The sequence below is a fragment of the Photinus pyralis genome, unplaced genomic scaffold (genome assembly GCF_008802855.1).
Source record: "Photinus pyralis isolate 1611_PpyrPB1 unplaced genomic scaffold, Ppyr1.3 Ppyr1.4_LG6, whole genome shotgun sequence".
Lineage (NCBI taxonomy): Eukaryota > Metazoa > Arthropoda > Insecta > Coleoptera > Lampyridae > Photinus > Photinus pyralis.
The window spans coordinates 34,562,565-34,576,663 of NW_022170663.1; the positions used below are offsets into that span (position 1 = coordinate 34,562,565).

Here is a 14,099-nt window from a genome sequence, read left to right on the forward strand (position 1 = left end):
ACCACTGACCTAGACCCACTGGAGTAGCGACTGGCTTAAAGTCTGCCATTCCGAATCACACCTGGTCGTTGATAAAACCTCGCTGATGCAGAGCGATTTATTGTCCTTTTGCCGAAATTAAGTGCTCAAGCGTGTGCTTCACCTCAACCTCTTTCGACAGAAGTTCACCAATTTCGGAGATCTCGATGGAAAACACATTATAATGGATTTACCAATTTACAGCGTTTCGAATTTGAAGTCAAATAAAAATGTTATTATCCATTTTTGTAAATAAATAAAATATATGTACAATTGTAAGCTGCCTAAGTATCTTTCTTCTGTATTAAAACCACCAAGGCGAAACACAGGAGAGAGGAAAAATACCATTTTTCAAGAGAAACCAGGCGTATAAGACCATGTACCAAGTCGTTGGCGTACGTGAACGTTACACGGTCACGTCCCTGCATTCAATTTAATGTTTGCTACTTGTAGGTTTCAGTTCTTCGTACAAAGATGCCTTGCAAGCGGTCCGACAGAGTTTATGTGCGATTGCAAACCCGAACACAACGTCAGTAAGGTCGCAAAGTTTCTAATGTGCTCCAAGATTTCAATTTGAAATTGCCAATTCCGAGCCAATTCACTATAACTAAGGTGCCCTTTTTATTATTGTGTAGTTTATTATTATTTAATGTTTAAAATATTGGTAAGCAATAAAAAGTTTACATATTTATTAAATTTATTGTTTTTGAAACCCATTAACTTCTTCTTAAAAAATCAAATAAACGGTTTTTCATGCAATCTAGAAATTAGTAATAAGCACCTTCTTTGGAAGAACCTTTGAGTTAGAAACAGGGAAGCATCTCGAGAGACTGAACGTAGGGCTTTCTATCACTTCATTGGAGCGACCCAATACTCGGCTTTCTCTTTACAGAAACTATGGAAGCACAAGTACAAATAAAACTTTATTGTAAATTATGCAGTTATTTACCTAATAGGTACACAATTTAAGGTCGATTCACATTATCTGTCAAGTCAGATTATATCCCACGGTTTTGGTAATCTTTCTCTCGTCCACGGCTCTCTTGACTATTCCGGCTCAGACAATTTGAAATTGAAATCTTGGAGCACATTAGAAACTTTGCAACCTTACTGACGTTGTGTTTGGGTTTGCAATCGCACATAAACTCTGTCGGACCGCTTGCAAGGCATCTTTGTACGAAGAACTGAAACCTACAAGTAGCAAACATTAAATTGAATGCAGGGACGTGACCGTGTAACGTTCACGTACGCCAACGACTTGGTACATGGTCTTATACAGCCTGGTTTTGATGGCCCATTCCTTCGTGCTAGCGGTGAGCGTCGGGTCCATTGATGTAATGCACGAACAATGAAGTTATGTAACGGCCTGTTTGTGTCAGTTGTCATCTACAATCGGGCTGTCTTATTGGAGGCGGTAGGAAAGCAAATTTGTATATTTATGCCAGTAGGAGCGTTCCAGTTTTATCACCGTAGCAGCCCTCCGGTTTATGAGCGATTCGTAGGTATTTGAAATGTCTTGGGTTACGATTTGTGAGCATGGGGCTTATACTGTCCTTTTCGGATTTTATACTGCTGCAGCGAAACATGGCTCTTGGTATAACAACCTCAAAAGTCTGCTAGTTTAAATGTACATTACGAATATGTTTATTCATTATAATAGCCTGTGATGAAAACAATAACCTAACCTACATTTTAATTAATAACAAATTGCAACTGAACTTTGACGTTTCTTTCGCATGCGCAGATTGTACGGAGTTTAGACCTTTTATCTCAACGTGTGACTGCATCTAGCACGAAAGTGACAAGTGCCTGTGACAGATGACACAAGTTATAAATGCCATTCTCCTGCAATATCATATATATAAGAGAAGATATATGTGCAATATTGCCAAGTCGTTATGTCATCTGAATGGTTCTAGGAGCTGATTGGTCGGGCTTATTACGTCACAGAGCCCGCCACAATCATATCGTTTTGAATAAACGTTTAAAACCGCACATGTTCATTATTTTTTGCTAATCAGCCTCTATTTTTAAATAAACTTTTACTGTCCAAAAAAATGTTTTATGGTTTCAGGTACACGCTTATTAAATTAGAACTGCGGAATTAAACTATACTGTAAACCCCCATTGCCCAGAAAAACAATTTTAGCAAAGAAAAAGGAATGTGCGGCCGTCGATGACTATATATACTTTAGGGGATGTATATCGGTGGTGTTACTAAATTAAATTATATACCAAATTGGTGACGTGTTTGTCTTGGAAGCGATCTCTGAAACACGATCTAAGATAATATAACATAAATTGCATAATTCAAATCTCTTTGAATATTTTTGTTTTATTTAAAAAACATACATAAAAGTATATGTAAATCTGTACAATATATAACAGTATCATGAAGATACTGAAGCTGTAATATTATCTCGATCCATTTCAAGAACAGCACTTGCAAAAGCATCGGCAGAATCTACCCGTTCACAGCTTGCTAAGACGTTATCTTGTTGATCAACGTGTTTAGAAGAATGAAACTGATTGCCAACCTTTTCCTCCAACAAACTTAGCGTACCATTTCCAATACATTGACGAATACTTTCAAAAAATCTCATATAATGATGGACATTGTGACTAAAAAATATGCATTACTATTTGTTAAACATTCAACTGCATACATTGTGAGTAATACGGGCCCTAAAAGCTCTTGTACGTTAACAAGGTAATGAATGTACGCTCGAGAATACTTGGAACATGCAAGGCAAGTACATCCAGGTAGAATCGGCCCGAAGTCTTCTGCGAAACTAAATCAGACTACCAACTGACATGTTACCGATTAAAACTTACTCAGCTTGTCGTAAATTTAATTCAAACTTCTCGTCATTGCCGTTGGCATCAATTGTAAAGGTTAGCGCGCATGATCTCTCAGTGACTATGTAACAATATGATGTATCGAAAAGATCGACGCCTAACTGAACTAATTTCAGTATGACCACCGGATTCCAACAGCCGTGTATTGCTCTTAATTTTGTAGGTTGTAGATTGTTCTAGAACTCGCTCGTTTAAATAGTCTCAAAACCTAGCCCAAAACTTACAATTACAAACACGACTACTGGGTTAATTTCGTCGGCGGCTAAAAGCTCTACTTCTGGGCCGTTGTTGTGTAAACCGTCTATTAAATAACCCCCAATTGAGTCATTTTGACAGATTCCGTCAATACACTCCTTTCGAGCTTTTAGGTCGTAGCCTCCCGCTATCGCCCCCATCATAAATGAATTTTTTACTCCAGTGAGATTTTCATGAGTGTCAATACACTGCTTATGATATTTTATAGTGTTTTGCACAGATTTCCTTATTCTCTTTGCCGGGCTCGATATATTGGTGTCTCCGTCAGAAAGTAGGTAATACATGTCTGGTTTAAATAAGCTAACTAAATTCATATACGATTTTGCACTGATCAACACCTTGCCATGTCTCGTCCACAGTGGTATGCTGTTCTCAACATGATACCCAGGCAGTGTGTGATCACCTGGGTCTTGAACCGTTAAGCATGATATACACTCTTTCATTCCTAAACATGTGCTGTAATACAAATACTCCCATAAAAACGAAGCCTACCTACAAATTCTGCGATTGTTCCTTTATAGACAGACATCACATCTTCGAAATTGTACGTACTGACCAAAGGAATCTGAATTATTTGCGATTTTTGCGTCAGAAGCTTGAACACTTCATTGGTAATGTGAGGAATACTACCTCCCTTAAAGCAACAAGTTTGTAATTCGCTTTGTACGCACATGCAAACTTACACGTGTGTAAAGCATAGCCATGGGTGTTTCCAATACTAAATTAGGTCGATTCTCTATTTCTCTTAACGCCCCCAAACGTGGGGCATTTTTCGTTAAACTTTCTACGATAAATTTCATCTTGTAGCAATCTAACTCCAATGGTCTAAAATACGAAAAATGCGGCCGTACAAAATCTTCGTAAATCTACCCTGAGAAGTTGCATTACACGCTTGTGTTCTAAAATTTAAATATTTATACAATCAACAAAACCTGAGAGGTAAAAAGTTAACCTTAAATTTTTAAATGTGGTGTGGTGGTAATTAATGTACCATCAAAGTGAATCTAATCAAATGTTAGATAGTGGTGAAGCTAGCAACGAATTTGAGATGTGACCATAACCTTAGACTAGACAGAGAAGACGTATCAAAACTTCAAACTTAACGTGCAGGTTATCTGACAAATAACGTTATTTTGCGTTATTTGGTATAGGCAAAATGGCGTTTTTGACAGATAACCTGCACGATAAGTTTAACGTTTCAATTCAAGGTGCACAAAACTGTTTTTTACTTCTTGTTTAGTCGATCAGCTGTTCGCATTTCTTTGTAGTGCGTGACCGTGGCGTACCTACCTTTTGTACTTATTGTATAACATTATAATGAACAGAAAAGATATGCATAAATTTATCAGTTCATTTGTTGTGCATATAGACATACTCATATGTCTATGTTGTTGTGTCGTACCAAAGAGTATAATATACTCTTTGGTCGTACACAATTTCTACTTGTTCAAATACATTTGTATTAACGATAGTTGCTGCTTTAACCTCACGCCAATGAACTGTAAGCGGCCATGTTACTGGTGCACAAACAAATTATCGTGCTGCATTTTACGATCATTCTTGTCCCTTCCATATATGTGCTCTTTAGTATATATGTATGATCCCTCCTCTCTCTTTTCCTTCTCTAAGGCCACAACCCCATAACACAAGCACAAGGTTAGTTGGCCACACCATAACGTGCACATCTTGGTCCAAGCCCTTAGCCCACAGTCGTGAAACGATTCTAACTAAGTTGCTTATCCTATAAATGTAATTGTATATCTACTGTAATGATCTTAACCTCCTACTATCTTGGCGGGCTAACGCCAACTTCAAGTCACACCGCAATATTTGACCATATTCTGTAGTAGCGGGAATGCCAAACTAACATGGCTGCCTATTTGAATATTCTCGCTTAAGTTTCCCGCGAGAATCTGTCACTCGCGGACCACTCCGAGTGCACTAAGATCGTGATCGTCATGTAGGACACCTACGTTGTGTAGTAACATGAGTTCTAAGCAAGCAATGAGGGCGTTTTATGGGTAAGGAGCACCAAAAGCAATAGCTGATTAAGATTATATTGAAGCTAATACCAATACGGCGCCCCTGCAGAGAGTCTTAAGTGGTTCTATACTACCCCGGCATTTACCTTACGAATTATAGGAAAACTGCAGGAAAACCTAATTCGGAGTAGCCCTATAAAGGACAAAGCCTACAGATAACATCTAATGTACAGCAATTTTGAGCCCTCTCGAAACCGGGGTAAATAATACAAACACGCTATGAGTAACCAAAATGGAATCGAGCCATTCCCCAGGTGTTACAACACATACATCAGACAAAACTAAGAGATATTAAATATACCTCGCCGGGTGGTAGGATTACCCAGGCCCAGTGGGGTGCCTGTAGACGTGGGCTAAAGTTGGGTTTGGAACGAGTGAAAATGTTAGGTTCACCAAGGCCCGTATAAACTTGAATAACTCGCTCCCTTCTAAACAAGCACACTTCCCTCTTGATTACTCACAGCCCCAAATAAGCAAATGTAATGAAATGCAATGAAATAATCGAAAGTGACTAAAAAGCACAATACACAAATATGTACAGAACAGATACAGCCCTACCGACAATGAAACATGATTGCCAATACCAACAAAGGTTACACATTAAGAGATACAAATGATTGAATCCAGTATGACCACACATTCATAGATTAATTGAATAAAGCATACCTCACCTGATATAAAAAGCAAAAGCACACAGCAATGATTAAGGTATAACAAAATATTTCAAGATAAGCCGTACTTTACACTTAAGCCGGTTACAAGAAAAAGATCCGGAACACACATGTTAGACCGGTAACTTGATCTCTTAACACCCCCAAAAACCACTCGAAAATCGCCCATTCCTTGCATTTCACGCATTTCTACAAAAAAACTGGACTGCAGGTGTTTGAAATAGTAAACACATGTGTTCTTCCGAGAAATTCCATCCGTCTCATCTTCGCTCTCTTTCCCTTTTCTGTAATCCCACCAGATTTCGGTTGGCAGCTTGTATAACGAACGTGATTTATAGGGTGCTTCGTATCGACAATCATATTCACAGGATGTTGCTAAGGTTGGGGCATCTCACTACAAGTAAATAGGCGAAACTTAAATAATCATTGCGGAAAATTCCATTTTACAGCTTATTTATAGTCACATAAACGTTCACAGGCATTTTACAATTGATTTTTATTTGATAACACCAATATAGACCATGTATAAATTACACATGCAAGGCTTTTATGTCTATTGCTTTTCAAAACCGCATTAAATGAAAGTGACAATGCCTTTCCTAGTCTCATTTAAATTGAAATTCCCTTTAACTATTTCTTTGAACGTAGAAATTGAAAACATTACACTAAAAAGTTAAGGAAAAATTGACAATAAATTAGCTAGACGTTGCTTTTCAGTATGAGAATTTAAAATTACAACAAAATTACCTGCTCTGATGATTACAATTTTTCTTATTGAAGCAAGTGAAAATCCTGTTTGGTAATACAGTTCCCTATCTGGAACCACATAAATATGAGCATGCCCCTTTAGATTTTATTATTTATAGATAGATTTATACCCATGATTCCGTATAACATGTATTTATTACTGTCAATTTTTACATACAATTGCCTATAGAATAAATAATTAATGAAATAATTACACATCCCTTCCAGTAATTAGGTAATTCCTCTCAATCACCTACCAAAACGAAAACACTCATTCAAAAAGATCATCGTAAATTACAAGGTCCCGCTTGTCTTTGTGATTTCCCTTCTGCGAGTGACTTGCGGCTACGAACAAATTATGTAACTATGATTTTACAGTATTTATTGCACACTATACCTAAAGTTGACCAAGTTGATGACGATGTTGCATCATTAATAGGCTCAATTTGTGGCTGTCGCCTTGCTAACGATACTTTCAGCGGTATTCCTGAAACCATACTGCCATCCATCTATAATCACGCACACTGTGTACAAACACTTTAAAATTACTGTTTTTATACCTCAGCGATCGCTCTATCCGATGCTTCTACCTTGTCAAATGTTACAAAACCACGACTAAAAAAGAAAAAGCATAACTTATAAAAACATTGTAATAATAAACAAACTTTTTCTCAATTTCCATCGATATATTAACAATATTGCCTACAGTAGAGAAGTGTTTCTTTAAAAATTCCTCAGTTATTTTATAACCGGTGACGTAAATGGTATTTCCCTGTCTTGGTTTGTCAGTTTTCTCTCGTTGCTTCTCAGTTAAACCCCTTTCTTCACGATCCCGCTGATTCGCAAATGTATCATACAAATTTTTTATTCGTGGAGGTTGATTGCCAGGATTGTCTGGTCCATCATCGGCTTGAACAGCGGAGAATGGTTGGTAGCCGCTAACCGTCTTCTCCGATATTAATTTTCTCTCCAAACCTAAAGCGAAACGTACTATATGACAATTAAGTAAGCGGTACCTCGTGGCCTTTTAAATGCCTGCTCTGGCCTTTTCTCCTGTTTAGGTATTGCACTGATCGCGCCCGACTTAATTAGCTTCTTAGCTACCTCTCTTGCATCTCTAGCTTCTGCGGGCCTCTTTGGAACCACCGGTTTTTCGGGTTCCGGTTTGGGTGCTTTCAGGGCTTGTAAAGCTTTTTTCTAAATGGAATGTAAACAGAGGTAAGGTTACGGTGTAGATATAACGTACCTTCTTTTTCAATTTTGTATATTTAGCTTGTAACATAAGCTCTTCTTCCGTAAAATTCGCAGGAAAATGAATGTAAACCATTTTTGAATTAAATAAACAAGCCGAAAAGTAAACAACAACTTATAGGTTATGATGGTGGGGATGTGGTTATAGTACAGGCATAGTGGATGTGGCGATGACAGCGCCAAATATAAAAGTAGTGTACAGGGTCTTTAATAAATTGCTTATGGCCGTTTGTACCGATAAATTTAAGCGGAGCTTAGCTTAAGCGCAGCTTAAAATCCGTGGTAACCATTGTCTCAATATCGTTTGTGTTTTTGTAGGTATGCGGCACTAAGGTGCTCTTAATATACTCTTATCGTCAGGCAACACATCTTACAACGCCACAATGTCCTGTTATAGGTAAAGTAAGTCCGAAATGATCGAATTCTTATACTTGCAGCCACACGTAAATAATTAAAGAATCAATAGCTTTGTATAGGTATATGCCTAATAAATTATAGGTACATATAAACTGACTGGTACTACTACACCTTCATAATCTTCTTAACAATATTCTGCGGCAATGACATTATTGTTGAAAAAATGGAGTACACACAAAAGATCAACAACGCACATTTTAAAAGTCTCCACTTGTTTTGCTTAAAAATAATCATTTTTAATGTTTTTAAAGGATTTTTAAACCACAAAAACGAAGTGTCAGGTCTCCTGGAAGATACTGGAATTAGCGACACGAGAAAAAAGTATACCTGCCGTACTTCGGCATGGGAAGAGCTTGCGGATCAGATCTTCCAAATCCAACAGACTCCTTCTTCGCCTCTTCTTCTGTAAGTAACTGAAATTCCAATTCGACTTTCCCCTACGTTGAGTTAGTTATACTATATCTCCTAGAACTTACCGCTAAGATTTCGCAGTTAGTTTCTTCATTAAGTGCACGAAACGGCCACCACCCTTTCGTTCGTCTCCGCTTGAAAAGATTTATGCAAGGAGAATCGGGATTGAAACTTTCCAAGGTGCAATGTTTTGCGGACTTGGATCCGCGCGGAAGCTTGGACAGTTCTAGCGATAGATTTCCTGGAACATCTCTTTGACGAAAATCGTTTTCCACGAACATTTACCTAAGAAATCATCGCTCGAGACTACATCGTTATCCCACACTTCCAACGTAAGGCGACAAGGCAACTTGTACTCTGTCTCTTCGGACGAGAATAACGACTCCTTTTTCACTATTACCACCACGTTTTCGGTTGGCAAGTATTTGAAAGGAAAGATGAATCTCCAGTTGAAATTTCCCTCGCCGGTCATGGACTTGTAATGTACGTCGGTGCATTGAGATTCTATGGAACTTGTCAGCCAGCTGGAAGTTGGTGGTGATCCTTTGCATCGCGAGCTCGTGTTTACCCTTTGACGTAGATATCGGACATTCTTTCTCCGATGAAGAAGTCGTCTTCTTGCAAAACGACTTCTTCGGTATTCCAAATGATTACGCGGAGCTCGTACGATGTGGGTTTCCTTGGTGCGATGTTTACTGCTGTCGGATATTGGGTGTCCATGAAAGGAAAGATATCTATCCAGAGTTGAAGTTTTCCCTGTAAAAATTGGTACCTATTCTGTTGTCAATATTCTAGGTCTAATGTATAATGTTGAATTTATGAGACGTATCCGTTGATGGAGGCAAAACTTTAAATTCGTGTAGCTATCTCAGATACACAGTGTTGGAGAAGGGTTACTTTTGGTAGAAGATGTTGGGGCAGGATTTTTCTCTTTGTTGACTTGGTTGAAATTTGTAAGAAAACTCTAGAAAAACTACTCTCTAAACAACAAAAAGTGCTGGAGTTAGTAACAGCCAAATGTCACAATAGGCACGAATGTGAAGCATTTATACCAAAAAAGCGAATAGTACACATTCAATTTATAAAGTAAAAAAAAACACAACAAAAGAATACACCCCAAAAATATTCACAACCTCGGTTAACGGGCCGGAGGACGTTGGGCCGACCAAAGTCGGCCTCAAATAACCCAAGATATCATCTTATAAAAGTCAAAATGGAGAAATATAAAAATGTTACAAGGTAGCCAAATTGGATATTTACCCGCATACACATACAAGGTGGAAGAAGCGAAGCGATGCGTTTGATTAGAGGACTTCCCAATAGGTTAAGCTAATGCAGATTTCTTTTGACATACCTGCTCAATTCCAGGCGTTTCATAATGATACAGTGATCTAGTTTCCACGTGCTCTGGAACCAAATGAAATCCGATCAAGGGAACTTCGTGCCAATGCCGTAATACATTCAAGGCCATAGTTTCCTTACCCAACAAAGTCCCTGAAACAAACCATAATTCAGCAATTTCCTAACTTGCCACTTGTTACCATCTTTTCCCGTTGTATGAAACTGCTTGCTTCCTATAAGGACACAGTTCGCCTGATATTCAGGCGCGGGAAGGTTATGCCCCCTGCATAAGTTAGTCAAAATCGTCGTCGGCTTCTCGGAATCCCGCCAAAGGCAATATCCACCTCTAGACTCGGAAATAAGGCGCGGTTTGAAGCGTTGGTCACTTACTCGTGATAGTCTGACGGTATGCCGCAACCGGCGCGGTGTTTCGAGTAGTACCGGTTTTCGATGTCGATCCTCGTCTCGCCGATCAGGTCATCGGCTGAAATCGTGTCATAATCCCATACCTGCACCTTCAGTAGGTGATCTTGCGGGAAAGCACCTTTCATTTCAAAACATCTAGACCAAAGAATACATTTTTGAACGAGCTGGAGAGGGCGGTCACCTTCCGAACAGCGGGTTGACTTGACGCGGGATATAGTTCGCCCTGTCGTTAATGGTAACATTTCCCAGTACCACTCTGATGTAGGGATCGGATCTACCGCAGTAATCTTTTGCCCTTAAATTTATGCCTTTGACACAATAGACTCTCAAAAGGAACTGCAAAGGATCATTCGAGTGGAAGTTCTGAAATACCCCCTTATCGAGGCAATGACCGGTTGGCGTCACATAGTGTTGTAGATCATCCGGAGGGTGTTTGTAGATATGAATTGATGCCTTCAAAATTCCCTTAATATTCTGTTCATCCACGGTATCATCACCTGTTAGATTGTCTCTATGCATTTGGAACACTTGCAAACTGTCTTGGAAACCTTTAAACTCGGGCTGCTCTTCTAATTCGTTTTCGTAAACCTGAGGCGCACGTTTGAAATGGATACCCGCACTTTTGACTTACCTGTAGTTTATTTCCACGCGTTTTAGACACATCAACGCCCTGTAACAATCGGAGTTACTAATTGAGTTCAGTCAATCTGTTACCTCGAACGACGCGAAGTACTTAGTCCACCAATCAGCGTCCTCGTTGTCATTATCGTCGGTAACATGGCGCTTTCGCGCCCTGGGTTTGCTACGACTTCTTGTTTTGGAGCGCCCGAAACGAAGTTTCAGACAGTTCGGCACTTTGCGCCTGCATTTGCTTTTCCAAACGAAACAAAAGGCGTAGAAGAAACCTTTCAAAATTTTGTAAAGCACTTTCGCTATCCGCTTCTTTTTGCTGGGCTTAGCTTGATTTCTCTCCACATCAGGCGACCTTTGCCTCTTTCGAAAACAGTTTAGTATCGTAGTCGTAGTTGCCTTTTTGTGTTGAAATTTAGGCGTCTTCCATCTCGGTCCTTTTTGCAACTTTGCACTAGTACCTTTATTAACGTGGGCCGTGACTTGTGTGCCTTGGAAGTTAATTGTTTTTAAGAATTGGGTAGGTTTGCGCTTGTTCGGAGGTGCCGGGGTCTGCAAGAGTAGCCGTTCCCGTTCCACCTTCGTAAGAAGGGTGGTTAAAAATAGAGCCATGTCTACCAGTTGAACACCCACGAGCACGAAACGTCCAAAGCTTCGACAATCAAACACTTTCAAGCACATAGGAGGAATATAGTACAATTCTTCAGGAAGATTCTACAATCACAGTCGCAGAAACCACTTTGCGATCGTAAATACTACCACGTCAAGGGTTTGGAAGGGTTGTCTAAAATTCAGACATCCTCTTACAGCGTATGCACTTTCTGTTTGGAGAGTGGCGTACATGCATTCCAACACGACCTTCGGCTTACAGACTGGCACGAAATTTACCTTGCGCAATTGGCGCAATCCCCAGAAGCAGACTTCCAGGCGATACTTGACCAGATTCGGTTTAATATCTGTAGGTATGCGAATTACTACGTCATGCGCCTTTATCTCCATATTATCTTCCCCAGTAATCTACAATGAGCCTGTTTGAAATACGTTCATAGGGATGGGGACTTACCTCCAGCAATTCTACGGCCGCCAAAATTTCACCGACGGTTTTCTGCTTGCGAAGGACGCGGTGCCAAACGAGTTTGGGTGGAAAATCGGGTGGTCTGTAAGGATGATTGGCTAATTTGATGTGAGGAGAAACAGTGCACCGTCCCAAGAACTCGGCCTTGTTCTATGGAAAAGTTTTAACCGAAGGTTATTCACAGTGGAAGCCCATATTACGCATAGGTCTTTGTCAAACACTTCGGCAATCACCAGAGGAGGGTTGGATTTGATAAAATCGCTCGTTCCGTATAGCAATAGTCGAGGTATGATTAAAGTTTGATCCCAAACTGGGTTTAGTGTTGCTTGGGATACCTAAAAGAAAACATGTATGAATGATCCCCGTTTCGCCTAAAATTGGGTTGGTAGTGTAGCTTGGGTTCCTTGAAAAGTAAGGAACAACTCATTTCTGATTTTTTAGTGAAATTGTACTGTTAGTAGTAGAAGTGTCAACATTCTACTTATATTCTCTTTAAGGGGCGCAGCGTTCATACATTAATACAACAGGAGCTATATAAAAGAGATATTCACGATGAACAGTCGAATTTCCGTTCAAGTTCAAGCGTTTCAAAATGTTGTATTGTAAGGTAAGGTGACATTAAACATCTTATGAGAAACGCCAAAATTACGGAATCAGTCTAGCGACAACCATCTTTTAACACTTTTAGCACACATTTTCAGTTGTTAAAGATGTTGACAATTTGACATACCTTAGTCTGTAGACACTGGTTTCCAATGATGATACGCAAAAATGGGTCGCTTAATCCCGACTTGTCAGCACCAAAGAAAAACTTTCCCTGATAAATATGTGCTCTGCCTTGAAAATTCTAATCGAAAAATCACACTTGAGAAAAACACGCTTGCACGTACGTGAACTTCCTTTGCTTGCACATACGAAGGGAAACCCCGATCGGAAAAGTTATTCGACAGTTCAAATTTCGAAAGGAACTGTTTGAAACGCTCCACTCTCTGAGCTTCTAAATCTAACCACAGTAACAAGTCCAGTGCGCAAGAGCATTTGTCCGCTTTGATTGGCTGCAATAGACAAATTCAGTTTCGTGTACCGAGCCTTTGAACGAGCTCAACTACTACCTGCAAAAACACACTTTGCAAGTTTCCACAAAATTTCCCGCTTTCCTCTGGAGTTTTGGAGTAGATCAACTCATTTGGTGGAAATTTTGCAAACGCAACCTTCTTGTTGCTGCAGATCATTGTGACGTAGACGTTCGGCCAAGTTTCCTCCTGTAACCAACCCTATTTGCACGAGGATCAAAAACACTTCTACTTACTGTAAATAGTAGCTGCTCTAATTTGAAGTGCAGTTCGTTAATGGTTCTGATGGAATTTCTGTCGTAGGTTCTGGTTTGTGATGAAGTGTGTATAATTTCATTCTGAAATCAAGCCCAGTTTACTTAAATTATAGATACTGTCCAATTGAACCCAGGTTATCTGAGGGCTGGCTGAACTACCTATTACCAGAACTAGGAACGAGTTAAAGGCCGAAAAAATTAGCAATCGTTCGAGTACTATATCTTTAATATAGAACAGTTATTGTGCAGGGTGGAATCTGAACATCTGCCAAAAGTCTTACAAATAGGAGTAAAAGGAAATAACGGTTATTTACAATATTTATAGTGGAATTAAGAGGGAGAGTCTGGCGTTTTAGGAGGAAAAACCTTTATTTGCGCATTTTTTGTTTTTATATTTTGCATCTATTGCATTTATTTTTAAGTCGGAGGGGTATCTTGGGTAAAGAAAAATGAAATATATTCCGCACGAGACAGAAAAAAATCAACAAGAAAAAACCTGGCGTAATACACAAATACAGGAAATAAATCAAGTACGGCAACAAAATGCAAAAGAGAAATATAAAAATCAAACATCTCAAATTGTGCAATGAAAATCAGGTCAAATGCAGATAACAAATTAATAAAAA

General features: G+C 39.3%; 2 protein-coding genes, 1 long non-coding RNA gene and 1 pseudogene across 5 annotated transcripts; all 4 read right to left on the reverse strand.

Annotated features, from left to right (window-relative positions):
- Positions 1–404: 404 nt before the first annotated feature.
- On the reverse strand, positions 405–1,801 carry LOC116174026. Of its 2 annotated transcripts, XR_004146016.1 has the most exons (4): positions 1,268–1,801; positions 968–1,209; positions 800–913; positions 405–625 (listed from the first exon to the last, which is right to left on the reverse strand). It is a non-coding gene; the product is annotated as an uncharacterized LOC116174026 (long non-coding RNA). The 2 variants fall into 2 exon arrangements; XR_004146015.1 differs by lacking the exon at positions 405–625 and having other exon boundaries at positions 698–913.
- A 532-nt stretch (positions 1,802–2,333) lies between these two features.
- Positions 2,334–4,135, reverse strand: LOC116173745 (queuine tRNA-ribosyltransferase accessory subunit 2-like). 2 transcript variants are annotated; one of them, XM_031491418.1, is made up of 7 exons: positions 4,085–4,135; positions 3,816–4,031; positions 3,625–3,766; positions 3,102–3,577; positions 2,854–3,053; positions 2,685–2,810; positions 2,334–2,640 (listed from the first exon to the last, which is right to left on the reverse strand). In XM_031491418.1, the coding sequence occupies exons 2-7, from the start codon at positions 3,930–3,932 to the stop codon at positions 2,409–2,411; spliced, it is 1,293 nt and encodes a 430-aa protein (XP_031347278.1). In that variant the 5' UTR covers positions 3,933–4,031; positions 4,085–4,135; the 3' UTR covers positions 2,334–2,408. The 2 variants fall into 2 exon arrangements, with proteins under 2 accessions (XP_031347278.1, XP_031347279.1); XM_031491419.1 differs by lacking the exon at positions 4,085–4,135 and having other exon boundaries at positions 3,816–4,066.
- Positions 4,136–6,729: 2,594 nt separating this feature from the next.
- LOC116173923 (negative elongation factor E-like) lies at positions 6,730–7,998 on the reverse strand. Its single transcript, XM_031491665.1, has 6 exons — positions 7,839–7,998; positions 7,609–7,789; positions 7,258–7,567; positions 7,153–7,207; positions 6,990–7,101; positions 6,730–6,937 (listed from the first exon to the last, which is right to left on the reverse strand). The coding sequence occupies exons 1-6, from the start codon at positions 7,917–7,919 to the stop codon at positions 6,864–6,866; spliced, it is 813 nt and encodes a 270-aa protein (XP_031347525.1). The 5' UTR covers positions 7,920–7,998; the 3' UTR covers positions 6,730–6,863.
- Positions 7,999–8,236: 238 nt separating this feature from the next.
- LOC116174610 overlaps positions 8,237–14,099 on the reverse strand; it is a 7,013-nt pseudogene continuing 1,150 nt past the window's right edge.

Bases quoted from the DNA above. Each gene is read 5' to 3' on its own strand.
- LOC116173923 (XM_031491665.1), bottom strand. From the start codon at position 7,919: ATGGTTTACATTCATTTTCCTGCGAATTTTACGGAAGAAGAGCTTATG. The intron at 7,208-7,257 runs GTTTGTTTATTA...TTTCTTTTTTAG, and splicing joins TCGATGGAAATTGAGAAAAA to TCGTGGTTTTGTAACATTTG. The intron at 7,102-7,152 runs GTATAAAAACAG...GCGTGATTATAG, and splicing joins CGGATAGAGCGATCGCTGAG to ATGGATGGCAGTATGGTTTC.
- LOC116173745 (XM_031491418.1), bottom strand. From the start codon at position 3,932: ATGAAATTTATCGTAGAAAGTTTAACGAAAAATGCCCCACGTTTGGGG. The intron at 3,767-3,815 runs GTAAGTTTGCAT...TGTTGCTTTAAG, and splicing joins TGGCTATGCTTTACACACGT to GGAGGTAGTATTCCTCACAT. The intron at 3,578-3,624 runs GTAGGCTTCGTT...GCACATGTTTAG, and splicing joins AACAATCGCAGAATTTGTAG to GAATGAAAGAGTGTATATCA.